At 38.7% G+C, this 18,982-nt stretch overlaps 1 protein-coding gene across 1 annotated transcript in view; it reads left to right on the top strand.

The window, feature by feature from the left end:
* TENM2 (teneurin transmembrane protein 2) overlaps nucleotides 1–18,982 on the top strand; it is a 592,828-nt gene that overhangs the window by 415,430 nt on the left and 158,416 nt on the right. Inside the window, exon 6 of the mRNA XM_062587647.1 lies at nucleotides 12,909–13,147. Coding sequence (XP_062443631.1) covers nucleotides 12,909–13,147 — 239 coding nt within the window. The remainder of the gene's footprint in view (nucleotides 1–12,908; nucleotides 13,148–18,982) is intronic.

Raw genomic sequence — 18,982 nt, 5'->3', positions numbered from 1 at the left:
GTAAGCTATTATTTTTGGAGGCTGCAGAATGCCCAGCCGTTAGTTCAAGGTTTTCTGTAAGCTTTGCATAGACAAACTTTAAGATACTAGAAAACATCCTCACAGGATTGTGTTCTAAGACTATTCCAAAGCTGTTTAGGGATTGATTTTTCTTATTTTCTGAAATTACATACCTGACAGGACTTGGTGACAAGTTTCCTCACAAGAATATTAACGCGGAGGATGAGAATCTTTTTTCTGGTTTTCAGTAAGTTTTACTGAAATTGATGCTTGCAGAATCATTGGATACTTTGAGAATTAGCCTGTAATTCTTTCACCTTTCCTAAAACTGGTATTTCCTCTAAATTCATATCACAAGCCACAAAAATGAATGAGGCGTTTTTGCTAACTTTTTAGTTCAGCCTTTATTTTATATCTTTACCTTGCTATAACACACTGATCCAGCTTGCACTGCCTCTTCATACGGCACTATGCTTTAATTTTGTTGTTGTTGTCAGCTTATTAATCTCAATGGCAGAGCCACTCAGTAGGCAAAGTTACTGCTGGCAGCACCTGCTTTTATCAGGAAAGGGAGTTTTGCAACTTTCATTTTTCACTTTTCAGTTGTTTCAGTAGATTCTTTTCCCAAGTGGAAGTAATATGCAAGTGGTCACATTACTGATTGTGAAACAAAAAGTTGATGCCTGAGCTGTCTGGAGGTAACACTTTGTCAGCACTACAAAATGCAGATCACAATTTAGATTCCAGACGTCTCCTTATCTAACAGTACAAAGCACTGAAATCACTGAATAACACTACATGTATCTGCATATTGGTATTTTCTGGTAGGAATGATTTTCCATTCCTTCTTTCCTTTCCAGTTTTAGGCAGTTCAGGCTAAATCCCCAGACTCTGTAGGAGACAGCAGTTTTTCCGAACGCATCCTTTCTTCCTGGCTCTTGTTTCGGTGTTGATTGGGGAGGGGGAGAGGAAATAGTCACATTTGTTTTAGTTTCCCTTTGATGTGAAATAAGTTTGTTTTTAAATGGAATCAACAAAATATGTTGATGAAATACTCCACTTTTAATAACTTTTTAGGCCCCAAACTAAGTAAATTTAAAGTATATGCAAAGCTTGCAGATGTCCTTTCTTATTACTACAGCATCGTACTTGGAAGGATGAATGTGATAGGTCAGACCGGATATGTGTATAAGAAGTGTATAAAAAAAAAATAGGAAATTAGCAGTTGCTGTGATGGGAGTGTTTAAAAGACCATGTTGGGGCAGGGGTACCTGGGTGAGCCCAGTGCAGGCTGTGCTTTACTGCCTGGGCAGCCCCGCAGGGCCTGAGCACGGCGGCGGAGCTGCTGCTGGTCACAGGGTTCCTCCGCAGCCCTGGAGGCAGCAGGCGACAGCCGGGGTCAGGTCCCTCCGGGGAGCCCGGTGTCGAACGAATGGAGACGGGGCCAGAGATGCAGCTGCGGTGCGTGGCCAAGAGACCCATGTGGGAGATGAGATACCTCCTCCTGAAAAGAGGAGGAAATGATTTTGTATGCCTTGGATGCTGCGCATCTTATTTTGGGACTAGACCTTGCTCTGGTTTCAGCAGACATCCTTTTGACTTATTCTGCAGGCGTATTCCGGTTTCAGCAAATACCTCTCCTACTCTTCCCACGGGACTATTCTAGTTTCCCAAGCAGCCATCTTTCCTTCTTTTTTTTTCTTGCAGATTTTGCTGCTTGCACTGTTTTTTTTTTTGTTTTTTTTTTTGTTTTTTTTTTTTTTTTTTTTTTTTTAAGGTACCTTCTTCAGGCAACTATACCACCAATCTCTGTTTAGCCCTTTGCGGCTCAATATTTTTTATGTAATTACACTTAGCTGTATTGCAGTAGCTTGTTGCTGTTAGTAGAGTTGCAATATTACAAAATGCTTATACATTCTTGCTAGTTATGCTATTTTAGTGTGCTTACGTCTGGTTCAAGGCAAACAACTATTGATTATATTTTAGTCTGCTGCTTCTGTATGGGCAGAACAAGCATCTGGTTTGGCTACATAGTTGTTACATTTTCTTTGAAATAGGGGTCTGTAATGGAAGGGCTGAATTATCTTTAAAGAGGTAAAAATGCATCACCATGCCATGCCGTGATGCCCCTTTTATGGTTCTTTTCTGCAGTACTTAGCTCTCTTTACCTTTCAGCTCGGAGCTGCCGTTTAATGCTCTTTAACTTTTATTGTGCTCCTGCAGTCTGTTTCAAACCGTCTCCTCCTCCCCCTTCCCAAAGTGCTGGTTTCTACATTTTCCAGTTAAGAGGTATTCCTTTATTGCTTCTTTAATCATTGCTTTTTGTGACGATGAACGATGGGAATGCAGCGGTGGAGCATGCAGGCGCAGGTCTCGTCGTTTCCCGGCAGCCAGGGAGGGAGCGTTGCAAAGGCTGAAATGCTTTTGGGGGATCCTCTGTGAGAAAGGCCAGCAAGGGAGCTGCAGCTTTGCAAGCGAAGTTGACATCGCTCTTGGCACCCACAGAGCCATCTCTGCTGCAGGAACCACACACAGGGCTGTCTGTGGATGCCAGTCAAAAGTGTAATGACTCATAAATGAGGGTAACTCATTTAGAAACTCAGCGCTTCTGATTGTTCGTGGATAGATGTTTGTCTGAGATTGCCTGATGGACTAATGCTGGTGCTTGTACTCTGTGTTGATACGAATTTAGTTTGTACCATTACAATTAATAACACTGAATTTGGGAGGAGGGGGTACCACATTAAATAAAATTAGTCTCATTCTTTATTACTTAAAATATTTTAAAGCACAATCTTATAGTTGTAAAGATAACTTCTGTGTGTATGTTAACTCTTCTTTGTTTACAGTTTCTTTGCGCTGGCTCAGAAAGATTTGTTACGAGGCTTTAATGAAGAATATTACATATTAGGATTTCTCCTGTATTTCAGGGGAAAGGATGATGGTGACTCTTCCTGTGATTACAAAATTCATGTTTTCTTAGAAGATCTTATAGGTTATAGTGTAAGGGTAATGGTCCACATGTGGGGTCATTTAAACAAAGCTCGTTTTGAAGATAGAGTGATCACTTAAAATCAGCTTTTAACTAAATCGTGTTGTTGCTCACAGTATTAGCGTGCTCCTGGGTTTCAGTCTAATTTTCTTACTTTGCAAGTCTGATTCCAACAGTCGTGCTAGAGGGAAGTCTGAGAGGAGGAAACTAGGACAAACAGAGATGGGAGAATAATGGATGGAGTAGCAGCATGAGCAACATGCTCCAGTTTGCACCAGTGCAGTACAGAAACGTGACATCATGGAGCATCATAGCAGCAAATAGCTGCTCAGCATTTGTGTAGCTGCAGTTGCCCAGGCAGGAATGGGATGAATGTGTACTGTAGTGCCTGTGCACCATCTAGAGCTGTCATTGCCAAAGAGCCAACAGAGTACGCAAAGTTTTACTATGTGGATTTTAGTGCTGAAACACTTCAGCGTACTTCAGGAAATTCAGTACCTGAAATTTTGTGAATACTGAATTCAGATGTTGTACCCTATTAGGATAAGCTGCTTCTGAACTGAGTATGTAAAGTTGGAGTTTCTGAATATGCAGAAATTCCAAGTTAAAGCTGCTCTCCACAACACTCTATTTTGTCTATTTTGAATAGCATCTCAATATTTTGATATCTTTATGCATGATGCAAAATGTTCTGGAACAGAGTAGTGAAACAAAATTTCCCTTCCCTTTGTTAATGCAAATGTCTAGGATATACTGGGCATAGCAAATGGCAGAATGCTGCCTCAAGTAGCGAAATAGCTTCTCACTCTAGTTCTGCTTTGTCTTATGTGGTCTACTTAAACTATATGTAACTGCATGTCGTTTAGCTATAGCTGTATATGCTGTAGCAGCTTAAGGGCAAGAACTGACTCCTTCACTCCCTTGTTTTCCTGAATAGCAATTAAAGAACAATTCCTGCATGTGAAGGTTGTAGGAAGGGTCACAAAAATGGGATCAGCACAGGTAGATTCTTGATCTGTCTAAAAGGAAAAGCATTTTAAAGAGTCCAGTAAAGCACTGGTAAAGGCATCCCCAGGGACTCCATGCACTTTTTGGCTGTGTACTTGGAGGAATTCCAGAAACACTGTAAAAAGGTCATTTTTAGCAGACTACTCTAGTGCTGTTTTCCTAATAAATGCAGGCGCTGATGAGAGGAAAAAATAAAGGGTGGAGGAAAACATTGCAAAGGCAGGATAATCTAGTGATGGGTCTGAAGACCAGTCTAGATGTACTCCTGCTCACTTATACGTATGCTCACAGTTTTTACCAATTGCAAATAATTGCATGTTTTCATGATTTTGTTGACTTACATTTTGAATTTTGGGGTTGTGAAGATTGAGTAGGCAATGTGACTGACTGGAAGAAGCAGGCATGCTTACGGTGTTAATTTTTATTGAAAAAATATTTTAACTCAACTGCTTTAATTTAGGTTTTTATTTTTGTTAATTTATATGTAGACTGATGGCAAAATTATTTTGGGGATTTGAATTTATTATTATACAATTCTATTACTTGTAGAATTGAAATAGCTTATTAATTTACCCCAGTTGCTAGTGTTTTTTTCTTTACTTAAGCAAATAGTTAAGAGAAAGTGAAGAGCTTACATATATCCTTTTAATAAAGAAATGTTTTGCAATTTAATTAGTTGATGCAGAGAGCTAAAAATTAGAGGACTTGTCAAAATGCAAAAAACTGTTGTAATTATCATCATTATAGGAGTAACAAATGTAGGCATTACTTGATTTTCACTGCACTATGCAACATAGGACTTACAGCAGAAGGGACCAAGTCTTTCCACCGCAAAAGGCAAAGGTCCAACAGTCTGAGCTAATTCAGAGCTGCCTAAAACTGTTCCATAGCTGCATTGTTGAGTCTGCTTCCATTTAATGCAAGTATATATGCAGAGTAACTGGTTCTTTGCGTTGACATCTGTAGCTATTCCTGTTACTGCTTTAACAGGCGTTAACCAACAGTGCTGCCTGTTGCATATTGGAGAATAAACAGCTGTGCAGTTTTTAACAGCTTTGTTGTGCAACAACATGTCAGCTTGGCTTAAGTGAAGATTCATCTGACACAAACTGGGAAGAACTTTTAACACCTGCTTATGGGTCAGATTGTTCAAGGATCTTTAGTTGGACTCAAAGAGGATGAGAAGACTGATATGCAGAACTTTTGAAGTATAAAGCAATTATTTATTGGTTACACCTGCAAAAGCTAGCTAGGATTTAAGCTGATGAGCTAGGTGGTACTGTGTTTACCACCTGGAGCATGAGGCATCTGAAGGGTTTCTCCTGGCCCAGGGTCCACGATGTTAGTGAGTTGCCGCATATGCCGATATGACTAGCCTCCCTACTAGCCTCCTTGGTTTTTCCCTTTCAGATTTTGTGCCTTTCCTTGTTGATGTTCTCCCTTGGGAATTCTTGAGTGACTAATGATCCCCAGCTCAACAGTCTTTGCTCTTTCCATATTTTTCCTCCATCTGTTTGTAGACTTTCTCACGGCTCTTTGTCACAACTCAGCAGCTCTCAGCAGCTGTGCCGCGGTTATGCTGTCCGACCAGGGGTGGTGGAAGGCGGCAGATTACTGCAGGGATTAGGGACAGAGAGTACCTCGATTCGCACCTTCCAGACCAAATGCAGGTTGTTCTGTACAAAGGGATCTGCTCGAGAAAGTGCAGAGCTAATGCAGCTGGGAAACAATACAGATGCTTCCCTTTTTTATCTACTCTATTTTCAGCTGCAGCTTTGTGAACGTTACGTCTTCATTTTTGTTTAATAATATGACAAATCAGGATGCCAAAAGGCTGGCACCTGCCTCTTAGTACAGTGAGTATACTACCTTGCTGTCAGGCAGCTTTTGATTGCTGCATTTCTGTGTGTCCAACTGTGTCTTTTTGAAGAGTTTCATGATGGCAGTGACAAGCTAGTCTAGTGCTTAAGGCAACATGCATGACACACTGCCTTAACATTTGCATGTTTTTGAAACTGCCTCGGGACCTGAAGAGCCCAGCATTTAAGCCATCAGGAGCCTTACAGGGGCTGGGGTGCTGGTGGTGGAGCATCCGTGCAAGTCAGGGTGCTGCTGCAAGGTGCCAGACTCCTGTTACAGTGGTAGGTGCCACTCTGCTTTTGGTGTGTCCGTTCTGAGTTATCTTGTCCGTGCCTAATGGGGTTTTCTTAGTTCCTAGACTGTGCGCAGGGAGTTACAAATTGGTTATCTGCAGCAAACTGAGAAATATCCTGAAATTGCGTATTCTCGTGGGGACTGCCCTCTGTCTGTTTGGATCACGTATTTGAACGTGAGGGTGCCTGTATGCACACCGTTTTAAAATGGCTGATTCATTTACATAAGCACATAGTTTTATTTTAGTAGAATTTAAATAGTTCTCTATTAGTCAGTTTAATCTCCAGTTTTGACATGATTGGGACAGTTAAGTTCTTGTAGGTATAAAAAATAAACACATACATACATATAGATAATATTTTAAAAACTTGGGGTTGTTTATGTTTAGTCCATTTGGAGAATACCGAAGTCTCTGGGTTCTAGAGAATAAAAACAGTAGAAACTTCCCTTCAGTTTTAAAGCTGTCTACTCCCTTTTTTCAGAGCTCCATCTGCAGACGACATCTTAAAATGTGTTCTTCCTGAAAACCTGACTATAAAGTTAGGTAGGGCCGTGCGCACCTAGTTGGAGACAAAAATTTGTTTTTTTCCCCTTACCAGGGCCCACTAAAATACCGTGTGAACAGCAGCTGGTGGATGCACATTAGAGGATGTGATTGAAGTTTAAGCATCTATCTTCTTCTGTTTTACAGTATGTCCATTAAGAGCTCTGGATAGTTTTAGCTGTGACTGGCAGAGGATCTGAGTGAGGCATACCTTCGGAGGTAATACCTTCTGCTAGACCGGCAAGTAAGATTGAAAGAAACGGGAAAACCTTTTGGGCAAAGAACACAGCAGAGGCGTGGATCTGAGGGAAGGCTTCACATAGTACTTGTGGAAATGATTTTGAAAAATAGAAGCTATTTTACATTTATAGCAGATCAGTTTGATCGTCTTGAAAAGTCTGAGGTATGTTATAGGGCAAAACCAGCCCTCATGTAAATCAGAAAGTTTAGATTTCCTCCTTTGACATTAGTCCTGTTGCTTTGGATATAAGGTAGTATATTGGAGAACATAACATTCCTTTGGAAATACCAGCTTGAATTTTCTTTCAGTTTATTATGTGGACAAATAAAAATATTCCTTTTGATAATTAATAATTGTATTAATACATGCATAATTCACAGTGGATCATGACTATTTATGTAAAAATACTGATCAGTTACATAAATCACCTCAACCAATCGCAGCAGAACTTTTCTCTAAATCTAAAAGGTATTTCTTTAAAGAGGCTTACCATAAAAAGTGGCTGCCAGTGGAAAATTTGGAGACAGTTTGGAGTGAGATTAACCGATTTTTCTTCTTCCCACATTTTTTTTCCTCGATTAATCATTAATGCATTTCTGTTATTGAAGAATTGTCATACTTATAAACCCAGATTTAGAGTTTTCTGTATCAGCCTCCAAAAATACTACACCTTGCTGCATGCCGCAGAGACCAAGAGAACAGTAAACTCCCACATCAGAAGAAGCCCTTAGAGGGGTAAAGTTGGCTGATAATCCTGCATATTCTGCCAGAACCTGGCAGCAAGTATGTGGTATAAAATCGCATTTGGGGAAAGACTGAGAGACATATAAGCAGGTAACCACGTCTTGCATCAATCAACTACTCAGAGTTCATTTTCAGCATTAAAGGCATAAGAATAGTTCATAGTTCTCTCTAATCTTGTTTTCCTTTTGTGTGAAAATTAGAAAACTGACTTGAAATGTTACTGTCTGAATTTGGCAGCCACTTTGAGGCTTCTATTGACATAAAATGAATTATAGCCACCCTTTTGGAGAAGGACTTAGCGGACAACAGAAGATATTTTTTTCAGTGAGACCCAGCATGTTATGCTCCCTATTTAATTATATCTTTTCCTCTATGAGTAAATGTCACCTAAAATTATAGACAGATAGGATTTTACCACAGCTTAAAGATCATTTTTAAGAATTAACACCAACAAATTGATCTGATAACTATACTCTTAGTGTTTATTTTTTCTGTTTACTAATTACTATTAACATTTAAGCACTAAAGCTCTCTATTTCATTTTCCATACAGAATACTTCTAGGATAGTGTGAGGAAGGAAGCAATTTCTTCTAGAAAGTATCTTGTTCTTCCTTTCTATAACAGTTTTTCATCACAAAAATGATTTTTTTTCATCAACTGATTCTTGCAGTGTGCTGACATGACAATCTGGCCAGAAGGGAGAAGAAAAAATTGTTTTCTCAAAGAATATGGACGTTAGTACTGTCTCTGTCAGACCACTGTTCCCTGAACACCAGAGGTCCTATTGGCCTGTGGGAAAAATAAATGCTATATAGAATATATTTCTGAATTAATGAAAAAAGAAAGAAAATGCGGCTTGTTTTGTTTACTGTTAGTTTGCAGAACTAGGGACAAATGTCCCCTTGCAAGCTCTGCTTTCACAGATGTCACCTTTCTCCTGCACCGGGGATGTCCATGATGAAGCAGTGCCTGTTCTGATGTGGTCGCTGTTCGCGATCCTGCATGTCGACGGCAGATGCTGTTTCCATCGAAGGAGGTTACTGCCCTTTACAGCCCGTGAAGCTGCAGAGCAGTAAAAGAGAGCATTGCATAGGGGAGTTACAACTAGCTTTTTTTCAGGGAACAGCGTGCAAAGTATTTCCATAGTGTTTGCGGACGCTTAATCACTGTATACTGACAGTCATACTTTGTTGTTTTCCAGTATAAGAATATCTTCACAATGAACAAAATATTAGAGACACTTAGTAACTTTACTCCTATGTTTTTTAAAATATAAATTTAGCACCAACCTAAATACATAAATCTTTAGTCAGTCTAAATTTAAGTATGTAGTCCCAATCTAAATCTAATTATGAGATTCAGAATGTGTTTTTCTTTATAATGCTTGATAGATGAATAGGTAACACATCAAATTATTTATTTATTTAATTCTGATATGGAATCTATTTGAAATTAAGTGCATTGGTATAAATCAGGTCATTTCTTTTGATAAGCAGTCAGTGTGCAATATCTCCCAGTCTTACTGCTGTGAGACTGTAATTAATGTAGATAAATGCTTGTGTTCTCTCCGTGCAGCTAGGTCCACAGACTGTTGGTTGTGGCAGAGCATGTCAAATCTCACATAGAAATATAGCTGTAGATCATTGCTTTTAGGCATAGGGTTGAGACAAGTCAATTTATTTCCATTTGAAGCTGAGTCTGGACATAAAACTCTGGCGGTTCCAAGCATTTTATCATTATGTTCTCAGTCTTACTAGTGTCCTCTACTACTGTCTGGGTACTTCTGCTAATCTGGTCGCCAGTTTCTGAACAGAATGCCAGGTTTCCAAAATGGCTTAGTGAATATTTAACGTATCTTTAGTTAAATGATTTTCTATAACTTCAGAAGACCTAATTACCATATTTTACATGACACGGTATCTTCTGATGGTTGCCGTTTTGTCAGAAGTCCTCCTGCAGAGTCAGTAATCTTTCAGCTTTCAAAATACATGGGTAGGACTTGCATATGTGACAAAATTCAGAGTTTTTCCAACAGTATTTTTTCTCTCTTTTGCCGTGGGAATGACACAATTCCCTGTGTCATTTCAGTCAGCCTGTTTTGCTTCTGTGAAGCTGTAGGCAGTGGTAGCAATGTAAGAGAGGTCGTGTTTGCATGTATAAGTATTTCGCTTTCCTTTATAAGCTTCGTATATCTCAAAGTGAATCATAGTGGGAGTCTTTTTTTTCTTCTTCTTCTTCCACATGAAACAGGATATGATTGGCATGTTCCATTGAAACATTTCGAGATACTCATTAATTCAATTTTAATGGGAACAGAGTTCCGTTATATATCTGAGTTTACTTTAACAATGCTTTGTATTAAAACTTTTATTGGTACTGTGGCTGCCATCTCAGCTAAAGAGGACATAAAATTCGCAGGTTAAAAACCTTAACATTGCAGACAAAGACACTGCTAAGGATTGCAATTTTCGGTTTCATTCTATAAAACTTGCTTTTGGGCCCAGAAAAAGAGCCGTAAGAACTGTCTGTTGTAGACCCTTAAGCCCCAGCCTGAAAGGGCCGCCAGTGCCATGCGGATTTATGGGGAGAAGCAGGGCCAGGGCTGCGGCAGATGCAGACCTCACGTGAACATGAGAAATGAGCCTGCGTTAGACCTCGCTGCATCAAATCTCCCTCGCCAGCTCTCTGCCCTTCCGTCCGTCCTTGTGCTCCGTGTCGCTTCAGTCCCTAGTTGCTATTCTCAACACCAGAGAGCAAGCAGCAAGGGCTGAAACTGGGTGTGCTCACAAGCGTTAATCAGGTGTTAATCAGACAACAGGAACCGAAATGCCACTAAATCTAGTGTAACATAACCAGCCCGATACCCCTGTCTCTTCCCCAATAGCTATTTTAAGTGTATTGTTGCAGTGTCAAAATAAGCGATTCTTAATGTTTGTTAATGGAGTTGGTTAATGACTGCATAAAAAAAGTAGATTTTCAGAGACTGTCTTCAAATGTGAGTATTTAATCATAGAACTGGGAAGCCCAGCCAGCCTTCCTTTTACTGTCTGCAAAGCCTATGCAGTTTATTATGCTCGGGGTTTTATTTCAAAACAAATGCTCTAATACTGTTTAAAATTAATTCCGGTGTTCTGTATTGTAAGAATACAGTAGGCTGCATGCTTAGAAGTATTCACGTGCCTGATGATGGGGTGGAAAACATACTTAGGAAATTCATTTCATTTGCAAGCTTTTAAATTGTTGTAATAACAGTGACTAAAATGGATTTTAAAGTTCTGACAGGTGATTTGCAAGTGACCTACTTGATTCTGATGCTCTAGAAAAAGAACATTTAATGTTTTTGCCTCTGAAATAAGACTTTTTTTTTTTTTTTGACTGTAATTTTCATTTTACAGATTACTGAGTATCTTCAGTCTCATTGATTCCAGGAAGCACTTGTTGCTTCTCAGGATGAAGAAGTGTTGGAGTATGGAATGGGTCTTGAAAGGTCTTCCATCTCAAAGCAACAGGAGCTTTGTCCAAAATTTTCCTGGTACCTACTTCTTAACACCTCCAGTATTGGAGAGTGCACAATAAACAGATTATCTGGTACTTAAATATCTACACAGTTCAAGATTTTTTTTTCCACTGATTTCTAAATGAAGTTTCCCTTGCTGAAACTTAGGTCCCCTACTATTTGTCCTATCCAAAATGGACATGGAGGACATTTCTCCTTTTCCCCTGACTCCCCCTTCCCCTTCTTCCTACTTTTCCCTCTTTCTCCTTGCTTCCCCTTTTCCTTTTCCTTCTTATTTTACACAATATGACAGTTTTTACTTGTATTCAGTTTGGTATCTGCTGCAACCATCACTTTTTTTTTTTTTTTTTTCCAGAAATAATGCCTAGCTGTTATTTTCCTTCTAGTATCTGTGCAGCTGATTATTTCTTTATTTTCTTATTATTCTTATCTTTTGAGATAATGTTCTATTTTAATGCCATTATTAGCATTTTTTTTTCAGAATTGCTCCCATGTACTCCTTTTTCAGATTGGTTTGATGTACAGATTTTATTAACAGTCTTTCTATTCCACTGACCAAGTAATTAATGAAGATATTGCTTAGTGCTGTACTGTGCTGCACCGTTCTTTCTATTTGACAGTGAACCATTTGTGTTTGAATATTGATGTATTGATATTAATTCAGTCTTGTTGATCCAGAGTATTAAAGCCTACGTTCTTGAAGATGGCTGCCTTTATTCTGTGCTTCTCTTTTCATGATTTACTAGGAACATGCTTGTAACCAGTTCTTCCTGACCATGAGGAGTTCATCTAGAGAAGCCAGATTGTTTTCCCCATTTTCTGCATCCAAATGTTGGCAACATGTTATGAGAATTTGTTGGATACTGTATGTTCTCCCTTATTTTTTTCCTCACATAAGTCTGGACAGTCCTCTTTTTCTGCTGAGTCCTGTGCTTTCAATGATGGTTTTAGTAACTCAAACCAAACCTCAATATCATTAAAAAAAGAAAAAAAAAACAAGGATTATTCTAATTCTGGCAAAAATCTCTTTCCTACAGTACTGAAGTGCGTCTCAGCATTTTTTCCTGGCAGCTTTTTCCAAGGTTATTAATGAGACTAGCAGATTTTTTGATCTTAGAGTTTGGGTAGTAGATCCCACAGGGAAATCATCTAAGCCTGTGAGCTCAGAAAGGATGCTTTCTAGTAAAGTGAAGAGTTCTGTTAAACTAATAAACATACAGGTATTTTGTATTGTAACTACCTACTTTATCTTCATCAAGTACAGGCAAATAGGCAGTGATAGTCACGTCACTTCTGAGCTCTGTTACTAGGCTGCTCCCGCTTGAGGTGCCATCTCATCTGGCATGAAAAATCACTTAATTGGTCATATTGGTGTTTTAGCTAATATCCGATCAAGTTGTTTCAAATTACAGAAAGGTTTGAAAGGATATCCTGACAAAAGTAAAACTGTGGGTTTTTTTGTTTTTTGTTTGCTTGCTTGCTTTTTGTTTTTATTATCTATCTACCTTACTGATGTACTGACAGTGTTAAGCACTGGTGGCAAAAAGATTTTGAGTTTTCAGCTCTTTATTTCTCCATACAAAACTCTCTTGAGTTTAAGACATTACAGAAGCTGGGAAGGAACAGGAATAGGATACATTCTCACCTCTCTCTTATTCTCACAGGACTTCCCATTTTCAGCTGTGTTTCATTTTTTTTGTTTTACAGGCATTTCTTGTTCAAGACATCTTCTGGAACTACTCCACTCTTCAGTAGTTCCTCCCCTGGTTACCCGTTGACCTCAGGAACAGTTTACACTCCACCCCCCAGACTGTTACCTAGAAATACTTTCTCCAGGAATGCGTTCAAGCTGAAAAAGCCCTCCAAGTATTGTAGCTGGAAATGTGCTGCTTTATCTGCAATTGCTGCTGCAGTTCTGCTTGCCATCCTCCTAGCTTATTTCATAGGTAAGGCTGTTTTCTCTGCCTAACCACACTGATTTTGTTTAGGCTGTCAGCAAATCAAGACTCAGCAGGTAAAAGGATGATTTAGTTTTTTTTCACACCCCTGTGTTCTTAGTGTGTAAAAACCATTACTATTCTTTATATTGGTTGAAGAGAGAAAAAAAAAAAATCAAGTCCTGCTTGCTGGCATAGTAGAAGTGGGAGCAAAAGAGTAATTCAGATTCTTCAGTGTATAGTGTTAACTTTAGGTGCCAAATATGCATATCTCACACTTCCCCCACACAGAGGTTGATACAATGATGATTTTTGTTATATACTACTGTATATTTTTAAAATATTTGAAAAAATGTGATAGGTAGCGGACTAATGTGTATAATGGAAGATACTTGGATCTGAATTTAGATACTACTATAGCTTTTTGCATTTAGAGAAAAACAAATTCATTTTGATTAACAAGTGAATATATGCATGCCTAAATTGCGATTGGTGTTAAATCTGAGTATCTGAATAGTGGCTATCCCATTTCGTATACTATTTTCCATGTTCTACACATCCTTAGTATTCAGTAGGCACAAGTATAGAAAGAAAATAATTTTTACACTTATTTCCTGTAACCTATGTTAATAATGATCACATTTTATTTAAATAATATCATTAATAACGACCATGCTATATCCTTCTGTAGTCTTTTAGAGCTTTTTTTAACATGCTGCAGTTTTTTTTGTCTTTCCTAGCTTAATTTTTTTCTGATTTTTTCCCCCTGATATCCCCTTCGTTGTCTGGTGTTCTGGAGCTTCTCCTTAGTTTCTGCACGAATTAGCTGTGCATTTTGTACCTTTTACAGAGCCCTCAACAATACATAGATGGTAATGACAGCATGCACAACCTCTCTAGCTTCCCTGAATAAATTGCATCGTTGTGGTAGCTTGTCCATATCTTGTGTTAATATTAGCCAGACGTGTTATGTTTGGTTTTTAGATCATGATGATACTAATAATTACTGCTGTAGTCAGCAAGGCTCATACATAGGGCTAGAAAGCCCTGAAAAGATGTGCTGAATTTTTCTCCCTATTAAGAGTCTGCTTGGATGATATCTGCCACTTCATCCAGTCTGGTAGCTGGCAGGGTAGGAGAGAGGAATATTCTGCAGAACTTTCTTGGAATTAAAGAAACAAAACAAAACAAAAAAAATAGTAGAGGGTAGATGAGCATTTGTATCACAGAAAAGCTGCCACTACCTGTTCTTTTGTTTGAGGACTGATGTCAGAGATTCAAATTTCTGAGCAAAGGCTTTGTGTGATCAGGGTGGTATTGGTTGTGCAGGAGATGGGTGCGTTGCAAGCCAGAGGTCCAGCTAAGGTTACATCTCTCCCTTTGAAGAGAATGATTTTTTTGGTCTTATAAAATGTGACTCTACAGGATAGATGCTGCCTTCTAAGGAAACCTCATTCTTTGCATTAACGAGCTTCCATATATGATTAATATATAACAGGAGTGTGAGAGCTGACTAACTGCTTTATTGCTGCTGTCTCTTTAGGCCAGTGCAGTTCAGAACCCTGCGTGCCAGCATACTAGCTATTACAAAGGTAACCAACCTGTTTCTTCTATAGAAAAGCTCAGACTAGCAACAGGCTTGATTTGATAGATAAATAAAAAGATTACAAAGCACATGATCTGTTGAATTTGATAGTTACCGTACAGTAGTTTCTTCTGTGAGTATTCAGGCACAAAGGAAGCTGTACATTCCAAATGAATATTTTAATCAGGTACATAACTTTGAAATGATGGATTATGAAACATATTTTTGCTTGGTATTTGCAGTGCTCAAAGCTAAACCAGAGCTTTGCAGCGTGGTTATACATGCTTTATCCTTTCATAGCATTTTTTCCTTTCTTACTGTTTGTAACAAGGCATACCATTATGCAATGTGTTGTCCCTTAATAGTTGGCAAATGATCTATCACCTCAAGTAATGAACTAGGAGAGCAGTTTTGGCGGAAGTTTTGGACGTTGTCTTTGCTAACTAGAGAATGATGAGCGCATGGGAGTTGGCTAGTAAACAGGAGAAAGCAGGTTTTAGAAAGCAAATGTTGGTTCAAGGATTAAATAATCAGACCTGACAAGCTTCACGCCATACAAAGCAGAAATAAGTGCTTTGAAAAGTAGCTGTCAAAACTAGAAAATAGATGCAGTTAATCCTATGAATAGATTTGATGGATCCACTGTGATCATAACTTAAAAGGATGGAAATAGAAAAGAAAAGCTAAAGAAGCTGCATGGCTCTAGGCACATAGGAAGAACAGAAGGATAGACGGGATGTGCTGCAGGTAGGCCATTCGTTAACTTGATTCCCTCACTCTCAGCAAAAACTCGTACAGTTCGTTCCACAGGATGGAGCCAGCAGAAGAGCGTTGGCTGTAAACTAATCCACCCCCCTGCCATTGCTGGGACTCTGCTCCCCCTCCCCCTCTGCTACGACACTTAAGGTGCTTGATGCAGCACTAGAGGAGCCAGTCATCTCCTCGTGGCAAAAGGCCTGGCGTACCTTGCTGTGGGGGACGCCCCGAGGGTGCCGTGCCGTGCCGTGCCTCGCTGGGGAGCGCGGGGCTCGCGGCCGGGCAGCCTCCGAAGGTCAGTCTGGCGGGAGGAGAGGCGCCCGTCCGCTTCCACAGCAGATCCCTCGAATAATGTTCAGAGCAGACCGGAATCCCGATTCAGTCCTAATTGCTGAGGCAGTGGGAGGGGGGGAGCTGTTCATCTAAGCAGGGGAGCTGGAAATCTTAGGATGAAGAAAGATGTTGTTTAAGTTCCCCCAAGATACACAGGATGAAGCGCAATGCTCCATCTTGCAGTAATTCCTCCTGATGTATTTTACTGTCAGCACTTCAAGAATGGGAGAATTTTTTAAGGTGCTGATAATGTTTTTCTGCTATGCAAGTCCACAGAGACCCATTTCTTGCTCTCCACCGTTGCAGAGGTTATGTTACCCGGGTTACATATGTTAAAAGTAATAGTTACAGAAAAAATCATCAAAATTGGTGGCAAATGCTTTGCTATTAGGTTTGTCAATGCTCCGTGATCTGTGAAGATCTTAGCAATGCTAGTGAAGGCTATTGTAGGATAAATGAAAAGCGCAGTGCTGGCTAGTATGAAGTAAATTATGTTGAAGAACTACTTCACAGTTCTCATAGATTTTAGAGGTTCAGAATGAATTGTCCTATTATAAAAGAGAAGTGGGAATCGAAACAGTTCATTGAAAATATGCTATGTACAAGTTTAAATACGTGGCTTTCAGAGGACTGACAAAGATTATGGGTGGCATGAAAAAATTTCTAAATAGAAGAGATGTAAAAAAAATACAAGATGTCATAACAGAGGTGAAGAGAATGAATATTAAATGATTTAGGCATTCTTATTGACTTTATGATACTGTAGGTAGAAAAATGAATGAAACAAAATGATAGTACATTTAAAGCTGTAAAAAATAAATATGTAGTGCATAAGTAACCTTTGAACTTTTTGCCAGACTGAGTAATTGATGTTATTTAAAGATACTACTGAGATTAAAAAAAGTTAAACATTTGTGAAATATTGACAATATAATTTTATCTACTCTGAGTTTTCCCAAATCTTCCTCTGAAAATTAACCTGACTTATATCTGGGACAAACTCCTGTAGTCTGCCTTGTACTGACCTATATTGACCTGTATGGCAGTGTCTCTGTGTATGTGCAGAATATGCACATTTTCTATGCATACAGTTTGCTACCTTGGACATACAGGACATTTCATTGGACATTTCATTTGCACATTTCATTTCCCTGGAGGAATATCTGCAGAAACTCCTACATGCATCATTTCCACTAGGTTGAAAATAAAGCAAGACAAGGATTTTTTTTGTTGTTCTTGTTAAAGGAAAAGACAGAGGCAAAAATCTTTGAGAAGGTTTCTATGAAAAAGAGCATTTTAAGATATTTTAATGTCAGAGAATATGAGAGATTCACTTCGGTTAACTTTTTACTTAGTTTATGCACAAAATGTGACCTGTTTAGCTAACCCAGAATTATCACTTCTGTGTTTCTTCAGTAGGACTGACATAAATGAAATTCATAGCATAACTTGCTAATATTTTACATCTTGGCAAATCTCAGCACTCACTATGTAAATAAAATTGTACTACAGTGCTGTGTGTGACACACATCGTTTCTTAAAACCCAGGAGTTATTCCCAGTATCCTGGGGTGACACGTAAAGTCATTCAGATTAGGACATCCTGAAAATACTGGACTGGTCATAAAACCCAGTTACAAGAAGGTAATTTATAATGTATCAAAAGAAAAGCATATACCGCACATACTCTCTTTGTCAGAGTGTTCGCTTCAGAAGTGAGGGGAGCGATGAAAGCATTTGTCATGTTAAATTAACTGTTAGTTCTTTAGATTCATGACAAACCTGAGGGGAAAATACAAAACTGAAGAAAGAAGGAAAGGAAAATGAAAATTTTCCTGTCTTTTTCACTAAAGATTGTAGTCCAACGTGAGATACAACATTTTATGCAAGCCTCTAAACTGCTGTGACTTCTGCCAGTCTAACTTTGAGCTTAGAAGAACATCTGGCCATCAAAGTGTCAGTATGTTAAAAAGTGGTAATTTTGACTACTTACTTTCCTTTGAAAACAATAGAACTATTATTTTCTGTGGAAGTTAAAAGCATCAGTGGGTTTAAAGTTGCTGCTCTTGAAAACGGTATGTTGAGACTCACACTGATAGCTTGGAGAGTGTCGGTGCTATTTTATCTACTCCTATCATGTGAAAGAGCTAGAACTTAAGAAGATGAAAGAAAGAAATTAGGAGAACAGCACACTTGCATTACATCTTTAGTGTATTTCCTGTGTAGGAAAAATACTATCACTCATTCTGTTCTTCAGTGTTGTTTGGTCTTAAAGTTATATGAGGTTTAAAATAAACTTCCATTTTCTGCATAAACTTAAAATACTGCATTCCCTTCTGTGCTATGTGAAATGAATCTCATTATTTGAAGAGCTGATTTGCCAAAGGCAGTGGCAGTTAATTAAGCAAATAAAATTTCTTTTTCTATTCCCCTATATATTCAAATTTACAGCCCCAAAATAGTGGTGCATGTAACAAACATTTTGGTAAACTTCTTCCTATGAAGAAGAATCATAGCAGGCGGTTTGTAGCTATAGTCACAGGCAAATAAGTTTTAATGTATTCTGTTACCTTTCCCATACTCACAAAAGTATTCATTTGTTTTTGTGACAGTCAAGTAATAAAAGTTGTGGGGTTCTTATAAAATGAGCCTTGAACACAGAAGTCTCATCCTCGGACTGTTCTGTATGAAATAGGTATATGCAACCTAGTGTTCATGAACGTGTAGTCTGTAGGTATCAACTTGAGTTATTTTCTTACCACAAATCAGTAAGATATTAATGTACGTGCTTGTGTGAAGTTTTGTGTTCATTCACATCTGTAATTTTTTGTTAGAAAATAGAATGCTCAGACTGTAAAGTACTTTACTAAAGAGCCTGGAGCACTGCAAACGACACAGCTCCCAGAAACACTGGCTTACAACCAACTAGTGTTAGACTGACTACCATTTTTAACCGTTTACATGAAGAGTGTTTTTTAATTCAGACACCTTTAATGATGGCGTAAGGCTAGTAGTCTTGTTGACTTTGATTCCGTAGATCTAGATTAATTAATACAGTTCACATAAGTGGTTGCTGTGTACATTTCCTCTGTTTTTTATTTGTTTTTGACAAATGGCAACCTCCATTTCATTTGATTTCTTGTGTTTGTTGGATTTTACTTGTAGGGTCAG

The sequence above is a fragment of the Rhea pennata genome, chromosome 14 (assembly GCF_028389875.1).
Source record: "Rhea pennata isolate bPtePen1 chromosome 14, bPtePen1.pri, whole genome shotgun sequence".
Lineage (NCBI taxonomy): Eukaryota > Metazoa > Chordata > Aves > Rheiformes > Rheidae > Rhea > Rhea pennata.
The sequence above is the reverse complement of the archived record's forward strand: the minus strand, read 5'-3'. Positions and strand labels throughout refer to the sequence as shown.